At 35.3% G+C, this 24,959-nt stretch overlaps 1 protein-coding gene across 9 annotated transcripts in view; it reads right to left on the reverse strand.

Annotated features, from left to right (window-relative positions):
* Positions 1 to 1,674: 1,674 nt before the first annotated feature.
* CMT2 (chromomethylase 2) overlaps positions 1,675 to 24,959 on the reverse strand; it is a 64,337-nt gene continuing 41,052 nt past the window's right edge. For 2 of the 9 annotated variants that reach the window (XM_088216130.1, XM_088216127.1), the window contains 4 exons: positions 13,024 to 13,067; positions 12,869 to 12,938; positions 12,690 to 12,793; positions 1,675 to 2,160 (listed from right to left, as the gene is read on the reverse strand). In XM_088216130.1, the coding sequence (XP_088072256.1) occupies positions 1,989 to 2,160; positions 12,690 to 12,793; positions 12,869 to 12,938; positions 13,024 to 13,067 (390 nt within the window). In that variant the 3' untranslated portion in view covers positions 1,675 to 1,988. Of the gene's footprint in view, positions 2,161 to 12,689; positions 12,794 to 12,868; positions 12,939 to 13,023; positions 13,068 to 24,959 lie in introns of those variants that run through there. The other 7 variants (XR_015817861.1, XR_015817859.1, XM_088216128.1 and 4 more) reach the window with 6 other exon arrangements.

The raw sequence follows: 24,959 nt of genomic DNA on the forward strand, positions 1-24,959 counted from the left end.
CACATGGGACATCAGAAGACGTACTCAGCAATATCCCTCTTCATACTAAGCCGCCAGTATCGACACTTCAGATTGCGGTACATTATGATACTACTAGATGGATGGGTAGCTTGGACGTATGTGCCTCCTTTAGAACATCTTATCGGAGTATGAGACTGTTATATTGTTATGGACCATACACCATCTTATAGGGTAATGACCGAACCTACTTACTCAAATCGCATAAACTCGAGTTAAATAAAATATAAACATATGCACGAGGTTATAAATTTTTTTACTTACATTACTAAATAAAAAATATGAAACAATAATCTTAATATGAGAGTCTACGATAATATTAGTGGGTATACATATTTAATAATAATTGTATATTATATTTTATTATAAAAGGTAAATCTAATGAAAGTGATCAAATAAAATTTAAAACAAAACCTTAGTAGTATCTCATAAATTACAGATTAGTTGTGCACAGATGCCAAAAGTCTAATTTCTAATTTTATGGTTAGCTATATTAAATATAAAACTTGAGTAGTTAAGAGTGATTAGAGTCCTAAAGTTATAGATAAAAGAGTGTTCTTGTCAAAAATTTCATCAATTAAAAGGAAAATTAGAGAGAGAAGTTAAAGAAAAAAAAAAAAAAAACACTTCTTGTTCTCTATTGACAATCCTCTAAATATTAATTTATAAAGTTAAAACTGCAAAGCCGACGTTAACGGTATTACCTATGGATCTACATTTATGGCCAAATCCAACTATAAGAAAAATCATTAATTCCCAATCTCAACCCACAAAACTATAAAGCTATACCATTTTTCAAAAACCAAAAAAAAAAATTCAAAATATCTTAGTGTAACAACAAATTTTAATTAGAGTTGTCTAAAATATTTTATGAAGATATAAACGTTTAGTATATAACATATGCATAGCTTTACATTACATATTAATTTATAAAGAAAATGCTAGAGCTTACTAGACAGAATTAATAAAGGAAAAAAGCGTGAAATATTGGGTAAAGAAAACAACGTGGTAAGCGGTAGGGGATATTATAATTTTATATATTTTTGTATTAGTATAAGGATAAATAACTTAAAGACTAATAAAAAATTAAAGAAAATGTCAAAAAAAGAAAGAAGCTAAGTCCAATCTCTTACCTTGTTTTCAAGCCTAATCCATGGTTTAAAATGGTTACCCAAGCCATTAAAATTGCAGGTTGTGCTTGGTTTGGACAAACTATAAACAAATATTTCACATACACAATGTTTGTATACACATGCACATATATACATCGATACAGATGTTGCCTTTGCAAATACGGGAGAACCATTTTTACAGCATAAACTTTCATGTAACAGGAGAGATATCTCAAAAATAAAACATAAGAATATTTACATAAATGTAAGAACTTAGTTTAAATTAGTTTTGTTCAAATCATTATAATTCAATAAAATTCCATCAAATATAGGAAGAAAAAAAAATTCAGTAAAAAATATTTGAAACACTAAAAGAGGACACTTCATGAAAGTAGAAGAATCAGATGGTTACTGTAAAAGAGACAATGAAGGAGTCATTTTAAAAAGCTATAGCAAGAAAAACTTCAGGGACAAATCATCTCATTAACTTCCATATTATATGATTATTCTACAATTATTTATAGAAATACAACAACGATGAAACTTGACCAATGAACAATATCATCTTATTATTAACTTGACTATTAGAAGAAAATTTCAATGTCAACTGCATCAACAATTGTTAAATTTACCCGAATTCGAATCACTCCACAATAAGAAACCATCAACTGGTTCCATATTTCCAACAGACATACAGAATATCAAGAGAATTTATTTATACTTCACTGCTACACCAGCGATTATTACCGTAATTTAATCAACATGAAAATGCTTGGAAGAGTTCCAAAAATGTAGCTTCTGTTAATACCACAAAAAATGAGATGAATGGTAGGTGAGTAGAAAATGAGGCCTAATCAGTCAGTCTTCCAAAACAATGAGTTGCATTAACTGAAGATAAGTAGAAAGCGAGAACTTCCGGGGAAGGATAATTAGTGGACCGTCCCCTCTCAGTTTTTGAAAAGCTATCCCCAAGGCAAATCCTAAAGCTCGAGAAACTGGAATAGCAACTGCATTGCCGACCTGACAATACCTGCACAAAGTTAAATGAACCACAATCTTTTTAGGTTCCTTTTATATACAGAGTGGAGGGTTCAACCCAAGCAATAGATACTATACACCATCTCGGTTTTAGCTTCTCACTGATGCAATTAGTCAAAATTGTTTAAGCAAATTCATCCGCAAGAAGAAATTCATGCATTCAGAAGAGACGGTTCAATGAATGTAATAAATACCCAACGTAATAGATAGGATACACCATCTCAGTTTTAGCTTCTTAGTGATACGTATTGGTATTTGCATACAGACTCAAAATTGTTTTAGTAAATTCATTCCCAATAGGACATTCAAGAATTAGCAGCTTCTGAGTGATGAGTATAGGTATTTGTATACAGAGTCAAAATTGTTTTAGCAAATTCACTCCGAGAGGACATTCATGCATTCCCAATAGATGGGTCAACCAATGTAATAAACACCACACATCATATTGGTTTTAGCTTCTTGGTTATGCATCCTTCTATTAGTAAATTCTACTGTACAGTTTTGAATTTCTCACTAATTTATGATTTATGTATATCAAATTATATAGACCCACATATATAAGTAAAATAGTAGCGGGAATGCTATTTTAAAGATACTACTTCTTCACTTGAAAACTCATATTAATATCAAAAAAAAATTTTCCCGTACAAACACCAAGCAATATCAATCATGTTTAAAGTTTTAAAGTAGAAATATATTAAATGGATCAAACTCTTAAATTATAAATTAAAAAAAAGCAGCATACTTAATATATATAAACAATCTTAATTCAAATAATTTTATCAACATGCAGTTGCGCATTAAAGAATTGACATTTTAACTTCCGACAGTTTTTGTTTTCTTCAATAACAGCATCTTTAGATCTAATTTTTTAACTTTCTTAATAATAATATTTTCAATTCTAATTCTTATTTTAAATAATGATTTTATTTTATCTTAAAATTCTAACTTCAAAACGTATTTTGTATTGATAGGGATTCATCCATTTTTTACTGATTTTTTATGGGTATTCTACTGCTACTTTGAGTGGTACAATACATGTCAGCCAGTATAGATCGGACTGGTAAGATATAATATTAACCAAACTGGGTTTCTATTCCATTTTTTTCAGAGGTTTCTACTGAGTGACATCATAAATTTCCCCAAAGTTGGAAACAACTAAATTTCAACTGAGCTTAAGAAAGTTCAACCGAGGTTTAAAATCAGCAATGTCATTATGGCTCTCCATTCTTAAGAAGATAAGTTGACGTGACTGTGGAGAAATAAGTATAAATCCTACTCAAATAAATTTGTGAAAGTTCAGAAGAAGTTTTCTGAATTTCTTATACTGCTTTGATGGATTGAAGAGGCTAGAAATTATAAAGAGAAATGACAAAAAATCTCCGATTTAAAAGAAAAAAAGTAACCCTTGATTTAAGGGATAAACTTTGACTAAACTAGATATAGTGATTTCAAATATTTTCTTGTCTAAAGATACCTGAAATTCATATCCCAAAAAATCAGAATTTAATCTCTAAGTAATTAGGAATATTAATCTTGGCAAATTTTCCCGACTAACCAACACTTTCCCACAAATTGATACATAAATATCTATCATGTCCAACTTGCTGATGAGAAATTCATAGTTACATCTCAAAAGTCCCTTTGTGAGAGTACCAATCATTTGTTGTAATTTGGGACAAATGTTATTCAAATAATTCTTGCTTCAAGCATTTCCTTTATAAGGTGCCTGTCAATATCAACATGCTTTGTTCTGTCATGTTGAACTAAAATGTGTGTGATGCTAATAACCAGTCTTATTATCATAATACAACTTCATAGGCATGGTCATTGGACTTTTTAGTCCCTTCAAACTTGTTTAGCCCCATCATCTCACAAACCTTATGAACCATTGATCGGTATTCAGCCTCCTGCACTACTCCTAACAACTACTTTTTTTTCTTATTTCTCCAAGTCATTAAGTTTCCGCATACAAAAGTACAATAACCTGATGTTTTGATTTCCTCTCAGTGATTAAGCCTGCCCAGTCTGTTTTTGTATATGTCTCTATGCTTTTCTACTCATTTTTCCTGAAGAATAAACCCTTTTCTAGTGAGCTTTTCAAGTACCTAGATATAACATACAACTTCAAGGTGTTCTTCATGAGGGAAATGGATAAAATGGCTCAAAAAGCTTACGGCAAATATAATATCAGGCAGAGTATCAAACAAGTAAATAAGTTCCCAACTAGCTTTTGTACTGTGATGTATCCACTAGAATGCCCTTCTTCTCTTCAACTTTTTTTATTTAGATGAACGGCAAATATAATATTTTCTTTTTGAGATGGAAATTCCTTTCTTTGATCATCCTACTTCCACTCCAGAAAAAATATTTAAATGACACAATGTCCTTAATCTCAAACTCCTATGTGAGGTTCCTTTTTAGCCGTTCCATCTTAGCTATGTCATTTCTAGTTAGAATCATGTGGTCTACATTTACTATGAGAATAGCTATCTTCTTACCTATTCTATGCTTTGTGAACATGGTATGTTTGGTTTAAACCGATCCATGTACGTGGTGGTCCTCAATCCAAGAGATTAATGACCAATAATTCTGTCTGAACTGGTCAAAATATAAAAAAAAAAGATAAAACTAAAAAAATAAAAGATCAAATTTAAATATATATATATGTATTTATTTTTTTGTAATTTATTAATTTTTAAAATAGACATATTTGAAAAAAGAATAAAAAATAAAAAATGGCCTATATCAGTTTGGAATGGACTAGAATAAATTTTTCTGGCCCGTATTGGACTGAATTAACTGAGAATAATTCAGTCATCGGTCCAGACTTTTTTCCACTTTCAATGATTGGATCGTTCAATTCTAGATAGTTGAACACCTCTAACAAATAATCCCCTATTTAAAGATTGAAACACTTGATTCATGAAACCCATGCAGGAACTTGAGGCATTAGGTGGACCAAATAGTATGATTAACCATTCATATAAGCCATCATTTATTTTGCTTTTTGTCTTCCATTCATCTCTTAGCCCAACGTGGATTTATTATACTGCTCTTTTGATCTAGCATGTCTTCGAGGCGAGGTATGGAAAATCTATACTTGATGGTGGTTGCATGATTATCGCCATGCATTTTCCAATACCATCTTTCCTCCGTGTAAGCAATGTATGGACAATATGAGTGTAAGCTTTCTTGTATAAATTGTAAATGACAACTCAACAACTTGTCACTTAAGCTCAGTGTTCATTTAGATTCATAAGCAGACCTGTAAGTTTCAAATTGAGGAGTACGAACTATGCCATACAATGTTGAATGCTCTCTCATGGAGGAAGTTAAATTGGCAAATCAATGAGTAATATTAGAAAATAAGAGAATAGTTTAACTAGTTATAGTGGTGATGTTGATATATCATTGGTCTGTTGACCTCCCTACTGACTATTGTAAAAACAACTTTGATTCTTTGTTTTTTTTTTTCCTTCAAATTGAATTTTTTCAGAAAAAAGTGAAGCTTTTTCTTTTTAGATTGGCTACTTGCAAGCTTTGTAGTCTTACAAGAAGAGAATCTCATCCTGAGTAATGGAAGCAGACAGCAGTAGATGAGAGGAGAAGAAATTTATAGCATCTGCAATGACTGTTACTTATAATATTCTGGGAAGCAGTGCACAATCAAGTGGTGCATAGACAGGCAAAGGTGAGAGAGACTGCAGGTTGCAAAGGAAAAATAAGGATCGTCAAAAGACGTCTACAAGCAACAGTCCACAGCTTGGCGGAGGAGAGAGATTTGTGGTGCAAACAGCAAAGCAGAGACACAGAAAACAACAGTTGATTGACACTAGCTGAGGCATAATTTTGCTGTGACAATGACCGAGTCAACCGCAGATAACAGAAGCGCAGGTTCATTAAAAAAAAATAAAAACAAGAAAGAACCACAAGTTGTGCAGGAGAGAGAAAGTGACAAACTTTGAGCAGAGATGAGATATTTTTTTTTTCGATAAAAGTATAATATGTATATTAATAATATGGCACCAAGCGGGTGTCTCCCATTTGCAAATATTTACTTATAAGTATATTTATGACATTTTCAGAATTTTTCATCCTATAAATGTCATGACCCAAAATAAAAGAGCCAAAATAATGTATCTATCTATCCTTTACAAATGCCTTCCCAAGCCCTAAACTCCCTTAGCGATCCCGCAATTACCCAATTAATCCCCAACAAAACCATAGACCATGGTACAATGTTATAAACCATCAGACACCAAAGAAGAACATGTTTGCAAGACTTAGCAGCTTTTTTACATAGGTAACAGCTATTAACTAAGGTTCAACCCTTTCTCATCAGATTGTCAATGGTCAAAATACACTCTCCTTCCACTTTCCATGCCAAAAAGCAATTCGAACATCAATATCGTCACATCATCAATATCAATATCATCAATAAAAAAAAATTCAGGCTTGTTATCCAGGAACTTATTCAGAAATGTTGAAATGAAAGGAACACAGGAGTTTGTTGCTAGGTATTTGACCAAATAGGATCATCCAATTCCTATAGAACCTAGCACTAAAATACCCCTAGAGACGGAGCATTCACCTTCTAGATCTGATTAATAGAAAATTGATCCAACCCCCCTTCATCTCTTCCCTTCAGGAACTTGTAGAAAGACTTAACAGTGAACTCCACCTGCTTTTTCAACTTCCACACAAGCTGATCCCTGATGTCATCCAAGTGCACAGCGGATAAAAGATAAAGCAGTTTCTCATATTATTCAATCTCCCAATCATTCAGGTTTTCTATCACATTCAATGAGCAGACATGAGACATAAAGTGCCAATCTTGACAGAGGAGAGGAAAACAGGTCAAAAGGTGATGAAATTGAGAGAGGAAGCCAGCTAAAAGGTGATGAAGTTGAGAGAGGATGCTGACTGCATGCTGGTGCAAATTCTATTTTTGGAATAAGAAACTAACAATCAGTAGAGTAGAGGAGGCTTGAATTTTTTTTTAAATATAAGTCTTATACATGAACAAGTATGAAATATATTGAAGATGATTTTATTTATTAAGCATATATGCTATTTATAATGAAACAAAGTAGAGTTCTACTCTACATGAGTGTATACATTTATAGTCTAAGAAAACTTGGGTCCTATAATCCTAATGGTACAAAAATTATAACATTATGATACATTCAAATTATAGTACAGCTTAAATTTTACTCCTTCAATAAGTTGGTTTGTTAAGAGATTTGATGGATCCTTGTTAAATATTTAATTATCTTTTTAGACTTGCTTTGGATTGTTGTCAAATCCTCTGCTTTTGGAAGCCTAGCATTTGTTGTTTCTGTACTTCCAGTTGGGCGTATCGTTGTGAATCTTTGAGGATAAACTATTGCAGAAGTTAAAGAATTCTTTTTTTTTTTTTTTTTGAAATAAAAGTGTGAAAAAATATATTAACAGAAATGGGGGTACCACCCATTTACAAAAACTTTACAATTTACTTAGTGAATTTATAACATTTTCAAAATCCAAGTTGCTAATCATGTCATATTCTAACAAAATATACCTAAAATAATGCATCCACCCATATTTTAAACTATACAAATCAGTCTCTTTATTCTCAAAGGCTCTAGAGATCCATTCTTTCTGAAGGACCCAAAAAATGGTCAATGGAATAAGTATAAATGGTCTGTTATCTAATTACAAATCCTCCCAAGCCCACAATTCCTCCCTTATAGACCACCATCACCCAATTAATCCCAACAAGACTGTAAATAAGACTCCATACATATGCCACTGGGCACCACAATAAAATATGGTTACAAGATTCTTCATCCTGCTTCCATAAATAGCATCTGTTAGGAATCCAGCTCTAGGAGGAATCTTTTCCTTCCAAATTTGTCTCATTGGGAAATTTGGCCTCAAAACATTGTTCCGCTTTGCAATCTGCTTGTAAAGGATTTAACAGTAAAAAAATCCATTTTTTCCAGTTTCCACAGCATCTGATCATCCCCTGACAGACCTTCTGTGAAGCTAATAGCAGCAGCAAATCCTCAAATTCTCCAACTTCCCAATCCTGTAAGGTTCTGGACACATTGACAGACCACACCCTAACCTCATTATGAATACCGTATGCCTCCTGCACCAACATATTCTGATTTTTGTGCCACTGCAAATAGTTAGGGAATCTCCTCATTAAACATTCATTGTCAATCCATAAATCTTTCCAAAATCTTATGTTGTCCCCCCCCCACCCCCTCAATTTCCATTGCATATTACTACAGAAAATAGGCCACTGCATCATTATTTTCTTCCATAAACTCCTCCCATGTTGTCTGCCAACTCTCCACTCACCTCTTAAATCCCAGTCCAAGACACCCCACCGGGACCAAACAATTTTTCTCCACAATCTGTTATTTTCATGCAGAAATCTCCAAAACCATTTACCATGCAGAGCTTCATTAAGCTCAATGATCGACCTAATGTCCAGCCCACCCAATTTCAATGGTCTTTTGACTTTTTGCCGTTTTACCAAATGAAATATATGATTCTCCTTATCATCACTCCAAAGGAATTTACATCGTATATATTCCAATTTTTTTGCAATCTTCACTGGAATTGTTAGAATGGACAAATAGGAGATCGATAAATTGGCCATACTACTTTTAATCAAGGTAAATCTATCGCATTTGGATATGAAACTCCTCTTCCAGCTCATTAATCTCCTCTCATACATCTCCACCAGCAGTTCCCAAGTTACACTATTCTTGTATTTAGCACCTAATGGTAAACGAAGGTATTTAATAGGTAGTGATATTTCCTTGCATTCCAGCACCGCAGCAAACATACAACCATTCCCATCACCACCCACTGTAACTAGTTCTGATTTCTGGAGATTTATCTTCAATCCCGAAACACCTTGAAAACATAATAGAATGCACCTTAAATGAAGAAGATTTCTCACATCCGGATGGCCAAAAATTAGTGTCATCAGCAAACAGCAAATGGGAAACATCCTGGACAGCATTGCCTCTACCAACTCTCACACCTTTAAAAAGCTGTTTCTCTTTAGCCCTGTTCATAAGACCATCCAAGAGTTCCATAATTAAGATAAACAGCATTGGGAATAATGGATGGCCTTGTCTTAGGCCCCTAGATGCTTTAGAAAAATCAGATGGCCCACCATTGATTAGGACTGCAAATGATGTTGTAGTCATACATGTGTACATCCAAGATCTTCATTTTGGCCCAAAACCCAATCTACCAAGCATGTAGTCAACGAACTTCCAGTTAACATGATCATAAATTTTTTCCATGTCAAGTTGACAAATCAGCCCTCTTTTTTATTAACTAACAAATCATCCACCATCTCATTTGCTGCCACCACAGCATCTAGGATTTGACGCCCTTCAATGAAAGTAAGTTGACTTTCCGAAATAATTTCCCTTCTTGCCAAAACTTTAGCTATTAATTTATATACATACCCCATGATGCGAAAGGGTATTGGGAGGATCAAATCAACTCCTAAAACCCACTCAACGTATGCAATACTGAAATTTAACCGTCAAGAAAATTCTTCCCTCTAATTGAATCTACAATCTTAAAAGAACTGTAAAAACAAATAGTAGGAAAAATAAAACAAGAAAAGGAAAAATGTCATGAATTTACCGATAAATTGATTCCGCTGCTTGGCTCAATAAGACTTTTAAAGACTTCTATTTTTTGAAAAACTTAAAAAAGCTAAAAATTAGTAAAAATGCTAATTGAAGAAAAATCTAAACTTTCAAGAATTTCTCTCAAATTGATTGTAATTGATTTTGTTTACAAATTATGGGTAAATACCTATTTATAGGCTTTCCTAGGATAATTCTAGATGTTTACAATCTTCTGAACAAATTAATAAAATAATATCTTAAATAAAATTATATCTAATTATAGGATAATTACATAATAAAATATTTATTCTATTTCATCTAAATATAAGATAATTAATTAAATAATTTTAGTGATAGAATTTACATTAAAATAGTAATTAAAAATAGGATAGACTTTATTCCATGTGATTTTCATGTAAAACATATGGAAAAATTAATTAAGATATGTGGGAATTAATTTAAAAATATGAGAAATTAAAAAGTGGGGTCCAATTAAAAAAATTAATTAAGAAGTGGGGAAAGGGGCCGGCGGGTCACGAATCGGGCAACCCATGCGGGTTGAGCTGGCCGGTCCGTCAGGGCCACGCAAAACAGGCCCGGGGGTTGGACCGCGAGTTGTGTGTTGGGCTGGTTGGGCGGCCTCTTGGCCCAGCCGCGTGTCATGTGCGCGTCTTGGCCAGATGGCCTACGCGCGCACGGCGTGTTCCACGTGCGGGTCTTCCCAAGGCGTAGCATGGGCTGATCTTTTGCCTTTAGGTTCGATCATCTTGGGCTGTGAGCCACTTGGGTCATATGGCCTTGAAGCCATCTTGGGTCGGGCCAAAATTAGGCCTTTCTTTTGGCCTAGTAGTTTCTTCAAGCCCATTAAGCATCACTAGGGCCTTAAGCTCTTGTTGGGCAAACTTGGCACACCTCTTGTAATAATTCCATTTAGAAAAGTAGTTTAGGATGAAATTACTTTTCGGTCTTGGGCATTCATGTTTAGCAAACTGGAACTTACTTTCCCGTTTGAATGGATCCCGTTTAGGAAACAAAAAGATTTTGGACTTGCTTGTTTGGGACGAGACCTACAGGAATCCTTTCAGGAAGAGAAATTTAAGTCATTTAGGATCACATCACCCCACCAAACTTATTGGTCGAAAATCCCCAAATTCGTTAGCATCATCTTTTTTGGGAATGAGAGGAATAAACGTTGTGTTAATAGCTTCCATGAATTTGCCCGATTTGTGAAGCTCCCTAAACGGATCCACGATTTCGTCTTTAAACACATGCCAAAATTTCTGCAAAAATTTCATATTGAAACCATCCAGCCCCGCCGCTTTATCCACGTTACACATAAACAGCCATTCTTTAATTTCTTCCACAGAGAATTCTTCCTCAAGCATTTTCCTGTTTTCCTCGGACAGCATTTTGAACATAATACCGTCCAAAGTTTGCCTATTCTCATGTTCTCCTGTGTACAAAGCCGCAAAATACTTGCTGGCAGCCACTCTCAACTCACTGTTGTCACTAATTTTTCTGCCTTCAAATGATATTTCTGCAACGAAATTATTTCACCTCCTACTACTTGCCATTGCATGGAAATATTTAGTATTTTTGTCACTCTCTTTCAGCCATTTCTCCCCTGACTTTTGCTTCCAAGATATTTCATCATCCTTACATTTATGAGATAATTTCAACTTCAAACTGTTTCTTTTATTCCAAACCTCCTCATTAAGTTCCCCCATACCTTCCATTTGATCAGTCTCATGAATCTCATTCATGATATTAATGAAGTCTTCCCCCTCCCTCCTAAATTCATCTTTTATCCATTCCTTGATCTCATTCTTTAGCATTTTTAATTTCCTTGCCAATTTAAAACTTGCAGTACCTTGGACCATGTACGTTTTCCATTTTTCTTCAACAAAATTCCCAAATTCCTGATTTTCCAGCGACCTATTATCCAGTCTGAAAGGAATTGGTCCCACTGGATTCCATCCATATGCAAACAGATTGGGAAGTGATCTGAAATAGGCCTTTGTAGAGTTTTTCGGTAGATTCCAGGGTACTGTAGCAGAAAAGCGGGAGAAACCAAAAACTTGTCAATTTGGGAGCAAACAGGTTGGTTCCGCATATGCGTCCAGGTCCATTGGCCCCCTAAAAGTGGTGAATCAACGAGTTCTAACTTATTCACCATCTCCTTGAAGACCATCGAGTCCGGCATCAACCCATTACGAACCACTCCTCTCCTCGGTACGTCAAGTCATGTTAAAGTCACCCCCCACAATCCAATTCCTCACTACTTAAAGAATTCTTGAAAATATATTAATTAGTTTAAGCCAAATCCATAACCGAACCAAACTAAACTGTTTTTGTTTTATTTGGTTTTTGTGATAAAATAATTTGAATTTTTTATAGACCAAATTTAATGGTTTGGTTTGGCTATAGAGTCTAAGCCAAACCAATCTATTCCACTAACACCCTTAGTTCTGGGATGTCTACCTTTAGTCATAATCATTTCCTACTTCTGTTTTATATGCCTATTTAGGATAAATATGGCAGTTACTGATTTTTACATATAGACTACCTTTTATTGCATAATATTTTTTGTTACTTACATTTTAAGAGTTTTCTAAATCAAACTAAATTGGTTAATTTTGTACTAAGAAGATTTTACAGTTTATTTGTGAAAATATTTACTTGAAAATATTTATGATCTCACCAGCACTTATTTACAGAAGATGCATGCCAGAACATTTCCCTAAACATGTATGTGTAGCCACTTGATGTCTACAGCATGATTTTTGAGTATTCTTGGTTTTAGAATTTATATTTCATTAATCAAATGCATCATTTTAGGGTATAAAATATTAGATGAAAACCATAATACCTCTGTTTAACTGTCCCCCGGAATCTATAGTAGTCAGGAAAACCTTGCAACCTTGCATATTCCCGTATGGTAAGGACTCGATCTTGCTCTGGATGTAATGCTGCCTATACAAGTCAAAACTCTCAAACAATATCCATGAAAAGGGCATTGATATAAAGTAAATAAGCACATAATGAGACCTGGCTCTGATAACTTGGAAATGTTACAACAGTTCCAATGGTCTCATCCCACCATATCCTTCCAAATGGCCTGCATGTATACTCAGACTCTTTATTAACATTTCTGGGGAGGAAGGCAAGAAAGTTCAGGAAGATACGAGAAGAAAATGTCTAACCGTTTAGATTTTCCTTGCTGGAATGTAAAGACATAATCTGGTACCTATAGCACATAAAAGAATTCAGTTTGCAGTCAATTCCGTTTGTACGAGCATTATCAATTCGGAGAAGTTAACAAAACATAAATTTATATATTTAAAAAAGCTTTTCTTCATACTGGTTCCTGAATTTTGCCCTGATTTTCATATCGATCTGTCACTTCAGAATTTCAAGGTTAAGCAACCTTTGCTCTTATTGGCCAAGGGATACATACAGATTTATGGGATAGATTAACAAGAACTCTTCACTCCTGTTGCTAAGATGAATATGGTCAGAGTACTGCTATCCCCAGCCATTGACTATGATTGGCAGCTGCAATAGTTTAATGTAAATACTGTTTTCTTACATGGGGATCTCCAGAAGTAAATATACATGGAAACCGTATCTAGATTTACTGAGAATGTGGTGCCCAATAAAGTCTACAAACTTAAAGAAGGTTTTGTATGGACTGAAGCATCACCAAAAGCCTGGTTTGGGAGATTTGCAAAGATAATGCTTGCCATATGATATAAAAAGAGTCAAGTGGACTATACACTCTTCATCAAGCACCCAAATTTGTGGAAGTCGCAGTTCTACTAATTTATGTTGGTGATGTAAAATGAAGAGGAAAGACTGGCCCTTAAACATAATCTAGCAAATGAATTTGAAACAAAAGAATTCAGGAAGATTGAAATATTTTCTAGGATCAAAGTGGTTCACTCAAACATCGAATCATTATCTTTCAACAGAAGTAAATCAATAATCTTTTCAAAATACAAGAAAGTTGTCCTGAAAGTATGCCAATAGATCCAATCACAAACTTAAACCGACAGAGAAAGATATTGCACACAAGATCTAGTATTGCCTATATTGTTGAATGTAATAGGTCAGTTTCTGCAAAATTTCAAAGAAATTCATCTGCATACAGCATATAAAGTACAACACTATCTTAAAGGAACTCCAGGAAAAGGCATTTTGTTTAAAAAGAATAATGGAATAGTACTTGAAGCTTACGTGAACACTAACTATGATGAGTTAATAGTGAGTATAAGATCTACTATAGATTATTGCACTTTTTTTGGACGAAATTTTGTCACATGGAGAAACAAGAAACATAATGTGTTGGTTAGATCAAGTGCAGAATCAAAGTTTGGAGCCAGAGCAAAATAGGTCTATAAGCTATTATTGCTGAGAATTATCTTGAAAAACTTGAAGATTAGCTAGAATGGTCTTGTGAGACTTTACTGTGACAACAAACTTGCAATTAGTATGGTACTACTACTGTACCACATATACTGTACAACATGACAGAACAAGCATATTGAACTGGACAAACACTTCATCAAAGAGAAACTAGATAATGGTTTGATATGCACATCTTATGTTCCCACTAATTTTCAAATTGCTGACGTGTTAACCAAAAGTTTAAGCAACCCTGCATTTTAAACTATCATTACCAAGTTGGGAATAGACAATGTTTATCTATTAACTTGAGGTGAAGTGTGAAAAGTATAATTCATTAGGAATTTTAGTTATTTGTTCCTTGTTTGTAAAATAGTTAGAATATGCTAATTGTGGAAATATGAGATTCTGATTTGTAATAAGTGTTAGGATCATGGGATTCTGATTGAGTGCTAAAATCATGGGATTTGTATCAAGTGCTAAGATCATCGGATTTGTATTAAGTGCCAACATCAAGTGATTTTGATTAAGTGCTAAAATAATGGGATCCTAAATAAGTGCTAAAATCATGGGATTTTGAGTGGTAATTAAGTATCAAGATTAGCAAGACCCTGTTAAGCTAATTTCCTATTTTCTAGTGAGAGGATCTCTCATAATTAATTACTATTTCCTGTTTTAGTACTCAAGGAGATCGAATGTGCATATTTTGTGTGTCCTATTTTGGAAACTAAACCTGTATGTATTGATTCATTTGTATTCAGAATTCAATAAGGAAAAAAGAATTTTTACATGGTAACAGAGCACAATCTGAACTATAAATAAAAAAAATAAAAAAAAAAGATAAAAAGCATTTTCCCATGGCGAGCAGAGAGGAAGAATCAAACTCAGAAATGACATCCAGATCTGAAGCAATTTACATTGACAACACCAGCACCGCAGAAAGTATTTTCTTCCCATAACATGCCACAAACTCAGTGGGCAAAATTATACCCAATGGGCTCAATCGGTCCAGATTTCATCTGTGGGAAAGGAAAGGAAAAATACCTCACGAGAGCCATTGTTGAACCAAAGAAAAATAATCTAGGATATAAAACCTGGAAATTAGAAAATAGTAAGGTGATGTCTTGGTTAATCAATTATATGACCAAAGCCCTAGGAGAAGACTTCACTTACTATGGCACAGCAAAGGAGATATTTTATGCATCTAGCAAAACCTACCCAGACTTTGACAACACCTCAGCATTTTTCGAAATCAAAGGCATTCTCCATGATTTTGGGCAAGAAGATTCAATTGTTATTGAGTACTTCAACACCCTTATGCGATATTGGCAAAAACTTGATATCTATGAAGAATTGGCCTAGAAGTGCCTCAAAGATGGTCTTCTCTACAAGAAGATAGTTGAAAATGAGCAGATCTACAAATTCTTGCTTGATGGAAGAGTTCTAAGCATCAAGCCATTGCATAGCGCTAGGGAAGTTTTTCTTTAAATTCACAAAGAAGAAAGCAACCAAAAAGTCATGTTGAGACTCCAAAAACTCATCCAAAGGTGAGTGGAAGATTTCTAAGTATCAAGCCATTGCATATTGCTAGGGAAGTTTTTTCTTAGATTCACAAAGAAGAAAGCAACCAAAAAGTGATGTTGAGACTCCAAAACTCATCCAAAGGCCTTGAGAACTCAGCCCTGGCTGCAGAGGAACCCAATCCAACAACCACATCAAACAAAGAAGAATCATCCATGCTGCAACCATTATAGAAACTTTGGACACGAAAAGGAAACTTGCTGCCATCTGCACGGGAAACCTGCTGACTAAAAATCTTCATGGTCACAGCAAAACCGAGAATGACATGGCTACATCGTGATGACCAAAGAAAACAAACTAGGCACTACCTCAAATCTCAATCCTAGTCCATTTAACAAAGAGCAACTGAAGACACTATAGAAGATATTCCAAGACACTCTTCAATCTGCTGGAACAACTATCGGTATTGTATCTATAGCACAGAAAGGTATTTTTCCATGTGCCTTCAATGTTAGATAGGGAAACAATACTACATGGATAGTGGACTCGGGAGCTTTGGGTCATATGACTAGGAATCTTATGGTTTTCCACGAATCTACTTTGTGTCAATAACAATTTCTCTATATGAATTGTCTACGGAAGCCTTTCTAAGGTAGCTGAAACAGGCCAGTCATTATTTCCAAAGAAATTACCCTTCGCTTTATGCTTCATGTTCCAAAATTTGATTGCAACTTATCATCCATAAGTAGACTTATATAGGATCTTAACTGTGTTAGGTACGTGTGAATTTCAGGCCTTATACTCTAGGAAGAGGATTGGCCATGCTGAGGTAAGTGCAGGACTTTACCTCCTGAGAATTGAGGAAATTCATTGGCTGCCAATGAAGACTGTTTGTGTAGTGTCTACCCCTAGTACTGATAAAAGAATGATGTCATTTTATGATGTTATCGAATAGGCCACCCAAATTATTTGTATCTTAAAGAACTATATCCATCATTCTTCAATAAAAATTCCAGAAATTTTCAGTTTGAAATATGTTAATTATCCAAATATATGCAGAATTTCTAACCCATTCAACCATTTCATCCTTTCTTTCATCCACATTGATGTTTGAGGAGCCTTTAGAGTCAAAAACATTACGAGCTTTAGATAATCTCTCACTTTTGTTGATGACAACATGCGAGTTACTAGGGCATTTCTCATGAAAAAAAAAAAAGAAGTAAAGCAAATATTTGAAATTTTTAACAATATGGTCCAAACACAATGTCAAGCAAAGATTCAAGTCCTTTGAATGGATAATACACGAGAATATTATCACAATATTCTCAGGTCATATCTATAGGAGCATCACATCGAACATGCATTGATACTCTAGAGAAAAATGGAGTTGTTGAATGCAAAAACAAACACTTGATGGAATCGCACGATCAGTCATGATTTCCTTAAACGTAGGGAAACAATTTCAGGGTGAAGTAGTTCTTTCAAGCAGTTCTTACAACAAGCTTCCTGATCAACTAAATGTCTTCTAGAGTTCTCAAATTTAAAGCCCCATTTCAAATCTTCATCACAATACATTTGTCTATTCAAATAGTCTCATCCATTCCAGTCAAAATATTTGGTTGTACTGCATTCTTTTATATTCATAAGTCCCAGCATAGTGAACTTGATCCCACAGTCATTAAATGTATCTTTTTAGAATACTCACCAAACCAAAAAGGACACAAGTGCTATTCTCCTACAACCAGAAAATCCTATACTTCCATGGACATAGAATTCTTCGAAACTTAGCCCTTCTAACCCAAAACTACAATTCAAGGGGAAATTTGGTACATAGATGAATTCCAATATTAGGAAACTGAAATCATCACTATTTTTCTTTCCTCAAATTCTCTGCCTCCACAAACAGTTACAACAACAACTCCTTAGATGTTGAAGATTTTAATGGAAGCAGAGTTTGAGAGAGATAAAAATGAGAGATTCTTCTCTTCTTTTTTGCTTGCTTAAAACAGAAAAGGTGAGGTGCTATTTATAGGCACTCATTGCCCTGATGTCACACCAAACGTGAGAGTGTGAGAAAAACAGGAAAAAAAAAAAGAATAAGTAACAATCGTAACCAATATCTAGTGGTGGTGGTGGACATTCCACCTGTCCAGAAAGAGTCACTACTAAACTACCTTTATTCTACCATTTTCTACACTCTCCCTCAATTTAGGTTACATATATATTGAATAATCCTAAATTGGATACAATGTTATTAAATTTTCCTGTTGGTAGTGCCTTTGTAAGGATATCAGCAGTCTAAAGATTAGTAGAAACATAGTGTAGGGTAATGGTCTTGTCTTCTACCTACTCTTTTATGAAATGCCGATCAATCTCCACATGCTTGGTTCTATCATGATATATTTGATTTTTGGCTATACTAATAGTTGATAGATTGTCATACCAGAGTTCCATAGGATTAGGAATACAAAAGCTTAGTTGAGATAGAATCTTCTTCAGCCATACACCTTCACATATTTCATGAGCAAGAGATCTAAATTTAGCTTCAGCACTACTTCTATATACAACTTACTTCGCCAAGTAAGTAGGTTGCCCCACACATATGTACAGTAACTAGTTGTTGATCTTCTATCAGTCATTGATCCTGCCCAATCAACATTAGTGAAGATCTTAATGTCTCTATTTATTGTTTTCTGGAAGAACAACCCCTAACTAGGGGTCATCTTTAAGTACCTCAGAATCCGATAAACGGCACTCATATATTCTTTAGTTGGTTCAGCCAGAAACTGACTTACAATGCTTATAGCAAAACTGATATCAGGTTTGGTATGAGCAAAGATAGATAAGTTTGCCAACAAGTCTCTGCTCAGTCAGCATTAGTGAAGATTTTAATGTCTCTGTTTATTGTCTTCTGGAAGAACAACCCCTGACTAGGGGTCATCTTTAAGTACTTAAGAATCCGGTAAACAGCACTCATATGTTCTTTAGTTGATTCAGCCAGAAACTAACTTACAGTGCTCATAGCAAAACTGATATCAGGTTTGATATGAGCAAGATAGATAAGTTTGCCAACAAGTCTTTGGTATCTCTCTTTATCAACAGGTTTGCTATCATATTTTAAACCGATTTGGACATTGGACTCCATCGGTGTTCCTACCGGTTTACAATCAAGCATACATGTTTCTTTTAAAAGATTTTAAGACATATTTACATTGTGAAACAGAGATACCTTTCTTAGATCAAGCTACTTCCATCCCAAGAAAGTATCGAAGTAACCCAAGGTCTTTAATCTCGAATTCTTAGGGTAGAAACTTTTTCAGTCCCAGAATTTCTTCATCATCATTACCTATTAAAATAATGTTATTAACATATACAATTAGGATAGATTTCTTCCCCGTGGCACTACTTTTGGCAAAAAGTGTGCGATAAGACTGACACTGAACATATCCCATCTGTTTTGCTGCCATTGAGAATCTCTCAAACCATACTCTCAGAGACTATTTAAGGCCGTAGAGAGCCTTTTTTAATCTGCATACCTTCTTAGACCCGATGCTAAGTCCAGGAGGGACTTCCATGTAAACTTCTTCTTCTAGATCTACAGTGAAGAAAGCCTTCTTTACATCCACTTGATGAAGAGGCCAAGGAGAATATAACCTGTATTGTGTTATGTTTAGCAATTGGTGAAAAAGTTTCCTGATAGTCAGTCCCATATGAGTGAGTGAAGCCTTTGGCAACAAGACAAGCTTTACGACAGCTCACAGTTCCATCAGGATTATATTTTGTGGTGAAGATCCATTTGCACCCTACAGACTTTTTCCCTGAAGGTAGATTAGATAGTTCCCAAGTCTCATTCTTCTCAAGTACTGTGATTTCTTCTTGGATTGCGGCTTTCCATTATGGGAATCCAAGTACTTCATGAACAGTTCTTGGGACAATGTTGTTATCGAACTTACTAACAAGTGCATTGCATGTTGGAGACAACTTGTCCTATGACATATAATTCTGTATGGGATGCATTGTGTAAGACTGGACACGTTTTCTCAAAGTAATAGGAAGTTCAGCATTAGTGTCAATATTAACCAATGAGTCAGAAATTTCATTACCTATAGTATTATAAGTGCTCGGTTCAGGAGTTAACTCATGACTTTGCTTGGTTGATTCAAGAATTCTACTATCTTGAGTCTTATTTCTCCTTGTGTAGACACGTACCTTACTTTTTGCGGTTAATGTGCATCAGTATTTATGTCATTTATATCTGTGGTGGGTTCCAATTTTTCTGTAGTTTTCTGAAAATGAATATTCTGGGAGGATGTCAACGGGATTTGAGGTGGAAGAGGACTTATATTCCACAACTGATATTCTTTAATGAAATCCTCCTTCCGAATATTAATTTTGAGATAAAATGGTTGATTCTCAAAAAATGTTACATCCATAGAATTGTAAAACGATGAGTACCTAAGAAAAAACATTTGTATTCTTTTTAATTTGAGGAATAACCAACAAACACACATTTAAAAGTCCTTGGATCAAGTTTTCCCCAAAGGTGAGTGAATGTGAACATAAACGGTACAGCCAAATATTTTGAATGGGATAGTGTTTAAAACATGAGATTTTGGAAATGCTTAAAGGAGAGCTTTATAAGGAGTTTTGAAATTTAGTATCGGAGTGGGTATTCGATTGATCAAGTAGGTAGTGATAAGAATGGTTTCACCCCACAAAAATTTAGGAACATGGGTTGTAAACATCAATGATCTAGCAATTTCAAGAATGTGTCTATTTTTTCTTTCGAGTATACCATTTTGTTGTGAGGTGTACACATAAGAGTTTTACTGGAAGATACCTTGATTGTTAAGATATTCTCTTAGGGTGGATTCAAAGTATTACATGCATTATCGGTTTTCAGTACTTGTATTGTGGTGTGAAACTGGTTTTGAATCATAGTATTAAATCTCTGAAATATTTTACTCACTTCAGACTTTACTCTCATGAGAAAGACCCAGATAATTCTAGTATGATCATCAATAAAAGATACAAACTAATTTTTTTCAGTAATAGTTTTGACTCGTGAAGGTCCCCAAACATTATTATGGATTAGAGCAAATGAATGTGTGGGTTTATATGGTATATTAGGAAAAGAATTGCGAATGTATTTTGAAAATTGGTACACTTCACATTGAAATGAAAGTGGATTTTTATTTTTAAATAAAGCAGCAAATAGTTACTTTAAGTACAAAAAGTTTGGGTGGCCTAATCGATAATGCCATAATATAATTATGCGATCATCGTTTGAACAATCTATAAAAACCGAATTAACGCATACAGTATTAGAAGCTTGTCTACTTGAGATAGGTGGATCAGCTGTAAGATAGTAGAAACCTGAATCTATCTTACCATTGCCAATCATCTTTCCCGAAACCAAGTCCTAAAATACACAAGAATGATTTTTAAATTTCACTATACAATTTATGTTTTTACACAATTTACTTATGGACAGTAAATTGTGATCCAAATTAGGCACATAAAAAACCGAGTTGAGTGTCAAGCAGGATGATATTTTTGTGGAGCCAATTCCTGCCACTCTAGAGTTTGAACCATCAGCAATCTTAATTAATAAATCTTCCTTACATTCAAGATAATCTTCCTATTTCTCACACGAAGATTTTGTCTTCTATTTTGCAAGCCTCTAAGTTGGAACTGATGCCGCTACCAAGACACTTAAAGTATGTTTTCGTAGGAGAAGAGGAAACACTTCTCATCATAATCTCCAACAAGTTGAGTAACACAAAGAAAGAGAAACTGATCAGAGTACTCTACAAGTATAAAGAGGCGGTAGGATGGACCATTGCCGACATCAAGGGAATATCACCCTCAACATGTATGCATCGGATGCTATTGCAGGAAGATAGCAAACTTAGCAGACGAGCACAGAGGCATCTGAACCCGCCTATGATGGATGTGGTAAAAAAGAATATCCTAAGTTTACTGGGTCCTGGGGTGATTTACCCGACCTCAGACAACAAATAGGTGAGCCTAGTACAAGTAGTGTCAAAGAAGACTGGAATAACAGTTATTAAAAACCAGGATAGTAAGAAAGTCTCAACCAAGATACAGTATGGATAGAGGGTCTGTGTTGAGTACCGGAAGCATTCCACCAGAAAAGACCACTTCCCTCTTCCATTCATCAATCAGATGTTGGAGAGACTTGTCGGAAGAATACACTATTGCTGCCTAGATGGGTATTCAGAATTTTATCAGATTCCGGTTGCTCCAGAAGACCAAGAAAATATCACATTTAATTAACCCTTCAGCACCTTTGCTTACAAAAAGGATGCCTTTCAGACACTGCAATGCCCTAGCCACTTTTCATAAATGTATAATCATCATTTTTTCTTTTTTTTCTGGAGCAGATTATTGAGGTATTCATGGATGATTTTACAGTTTACGAAGACTCATTCGATGAATGCTTGGACAAGCTCACTAGAGTGCTGAAAAGATGTCTTGAAACTAACCTTGTCCTGAATTATGAAAAATGTCACTTCATGGTCAATCAGGATCATATAGTGTCTTCAAAAGGCATAGAAGTGGACAAAGTAAAGATAGAGATGATCAAGTCCCTGCCCTATCCCAAAAGCGTGGGGGAGATTCATTCTTTCCTAAGGCACGCCGGCTTCTATAGGAGATTCATCAAAGACTTTTCAAAAATCACCTAGCCTCTATGTAAACTGCTGCAGAAGGAAGGCAATTTTGAGTTTGATGAACCCCGCAGAAACGCATTTGACAAGTTGAAGAAGAAGTTGATCCAAGCACCTATTATGCAGCCACCAGATTAGAACCTACTGTTTGAAATTATGTGTGACGCCAGTAATCAGGTCGTAGGTGCAGTTCTCGGGCAATGGATGGAGAAGGATCCACATGTCATCTATTATGCTTCTAGGAGTTTAGGTAGTGCTCAGGTGAATTACTCCACCACTAAAAAGAGCTACTAGTCATTGTGTTTGCACTAGAAAAATTTTGTTCTTATTTATTGGGAACTAAGGTTATTGTATTCTTTGATCACGTGGCATTAAAGTACTTGCTGAAGAAAAAAGATGACAAGCCAAGACTGATCCGATGAATTTTGCTGCTGCAAAATTTTGACTTGGAAATAAGGGAGAAAAAGAGACACGGAAAATTTGATTGCTGATCATCTCAGCTGTTTACCTCTGGATGAAGAGCCTATGCCATTGAAAGATAAATTCCCATAAGAGCACCTCTTCTCAGCACAATAAATCACACCGTGGTATGCAGATATTGTCAACTTCTTGGTCACATGTTTACTTCCAGACGAACTGTTTAGGTCACAGAAAGACAAAATAAGAAAAGAAGTCAGGCAATATATGTGGGATGATCCGTATCTATAGAAGCAATGCGCAGACCAGATCATCCGCCAATGTGTCCTGGAAGTTGAAGTCCCTTCCGTCTTGAGTTTTTGCCATTCACACACTTGTGGAGAACATTTTAGTCCCAAGTGCACATCCTGAAAGGTGTTAGAATGTGGTCTGTTTCGGGATGCATACATTTACAACAAACCTTGTGAAAATTGCTAGAGGACGGGAACTATAAACCACAGGGACCAAATGCCTTTGACACTCATTCTTGTTTGTGAAATTTTTTATGTATGGGGAATCGACTTCATGGGGCCCTTCCACTCTTCTTTTGGGAACACAAACATTCTGTTGGCTGTAAACTATATCCTGAAGTGCGTGGAAGCTAAGGCAACCCAGACAGATAATGCAAAGACTATTGTCAAATTCATCATATCCTATATTTTTGTACGGTTCCGAGTACCTCATGCAATGATTAGTGATAAGAGGCACACATTTCTGTAACCGAGTTATTGCGACACTCCTTAAAAGATATCATGTCATTCACCGTACTTCTACTGCATATCATCCGCAAACCAAAGGTCAAGCGGAAATTTCTAACAAAGAAGTAAAATCCATATTAGAGAAGACAGTCAATCCAAACCGAGTTATTGCGACACTCCTTAAAAGATATCATGTCATTCACCGTACTTCTACTCCTTATCATCCGTAGACCAAAGGTCAAGCGAAAATTTCTAACAAAGAAGTAAAATCCATATTAGAGAAAATAGTCAATCCAAACCGAAAGGACTCGAGTTTATGACGAAAGGATGCTCTGTGGGCTTACAAAACAGCCTACAAGACTCTCATTAGAATGTCGCCGTATCGACTGGTCTTCGACAAGACTTGCCACCTTCCTGTGGAGTTAGAACACAGAGCGTATTAGGCAATCAAGAGCAAAAATATGAAGATGAAAGAAGCCGAAGAATAGAGGAAGCTACAACTACAGGAACTAGAAGAGATAAGAAACGAAGCCTATGAAAATGTGCACATCTACAAGGAGAAAACAAAGATTTTTCACAATCAGACAGTTTCAAGGAAGCAATTTTCTGTAGGCCCAAAGGTTCTGTTGTATGACTCCCATCTGAAATTATTTCTAGCAAAACTGTGTTCCAGGGCTAGGACCTTTTATTGTCACAACCATCTACCCCCATTGACCTGTTGAAATCAAGAGCCTGGACACGCACAAAATATTCAAAGTAAACAGGCACCGACTCAAACCGTTTTATGAGGGAGTTACTGAACAACAAGTTGAAGAAGTTATCCTTGAGAATCCTGCAGCTAATGACCGACAAGCCACAAACTACATTCAGCCTGAGACAATAAATAAGGGACCTTATGGGAGGCAACCATTTGGTTTCTTCATTCCTTCTATTTTCTTTTTTCTTCTTTCTTTTATTGTTCATTTTTACCAACTGTTAATGCAACTTTAACTCATGCTTTTCTTCCTTGTCACAGGCCATTAAAAGACCTACTCAAGGCTACTAAGCTCTTGAACAAGGATCATATGAACCCCAACTCATATCATGAGAAGAAGAATACCCTTGCCCAAGGCTCATACAGATATGCTGACCCTTGCCCAAGGGTTAATCAAATAGCGATGTCTAGGTAGCAATTTGGCGGTTACCAACTAAGCTTTGCTCAAGGCTTGCATTTCAGTCACCCATGTGCTTTAACCCAAATGGACCGCATAAGCCTTGGCCTAAGGAAATGAACATCAAACCTCAGTCAAGGTTCTACATAAGCCTCGCCCAAGGCTAACGTGTTGGACCAGTGGGGGGGACAAAAACCAATCGATTGCATTAACCTTG

Source organism: Carica papaya, chromosome 3 (genome assembly GCF_054855325.1).
Source record: "Carica papaya isolate Zhongbai chromosome 3, ASM5485532v1, whole genome shotgun sequence".
Taxonomy (NCBI): Eukaryota; Viridiplantae; Streptophyta; class Magnoliopsida; order Brassicales; family Caricaceae; genus Carica; species Carica papaya.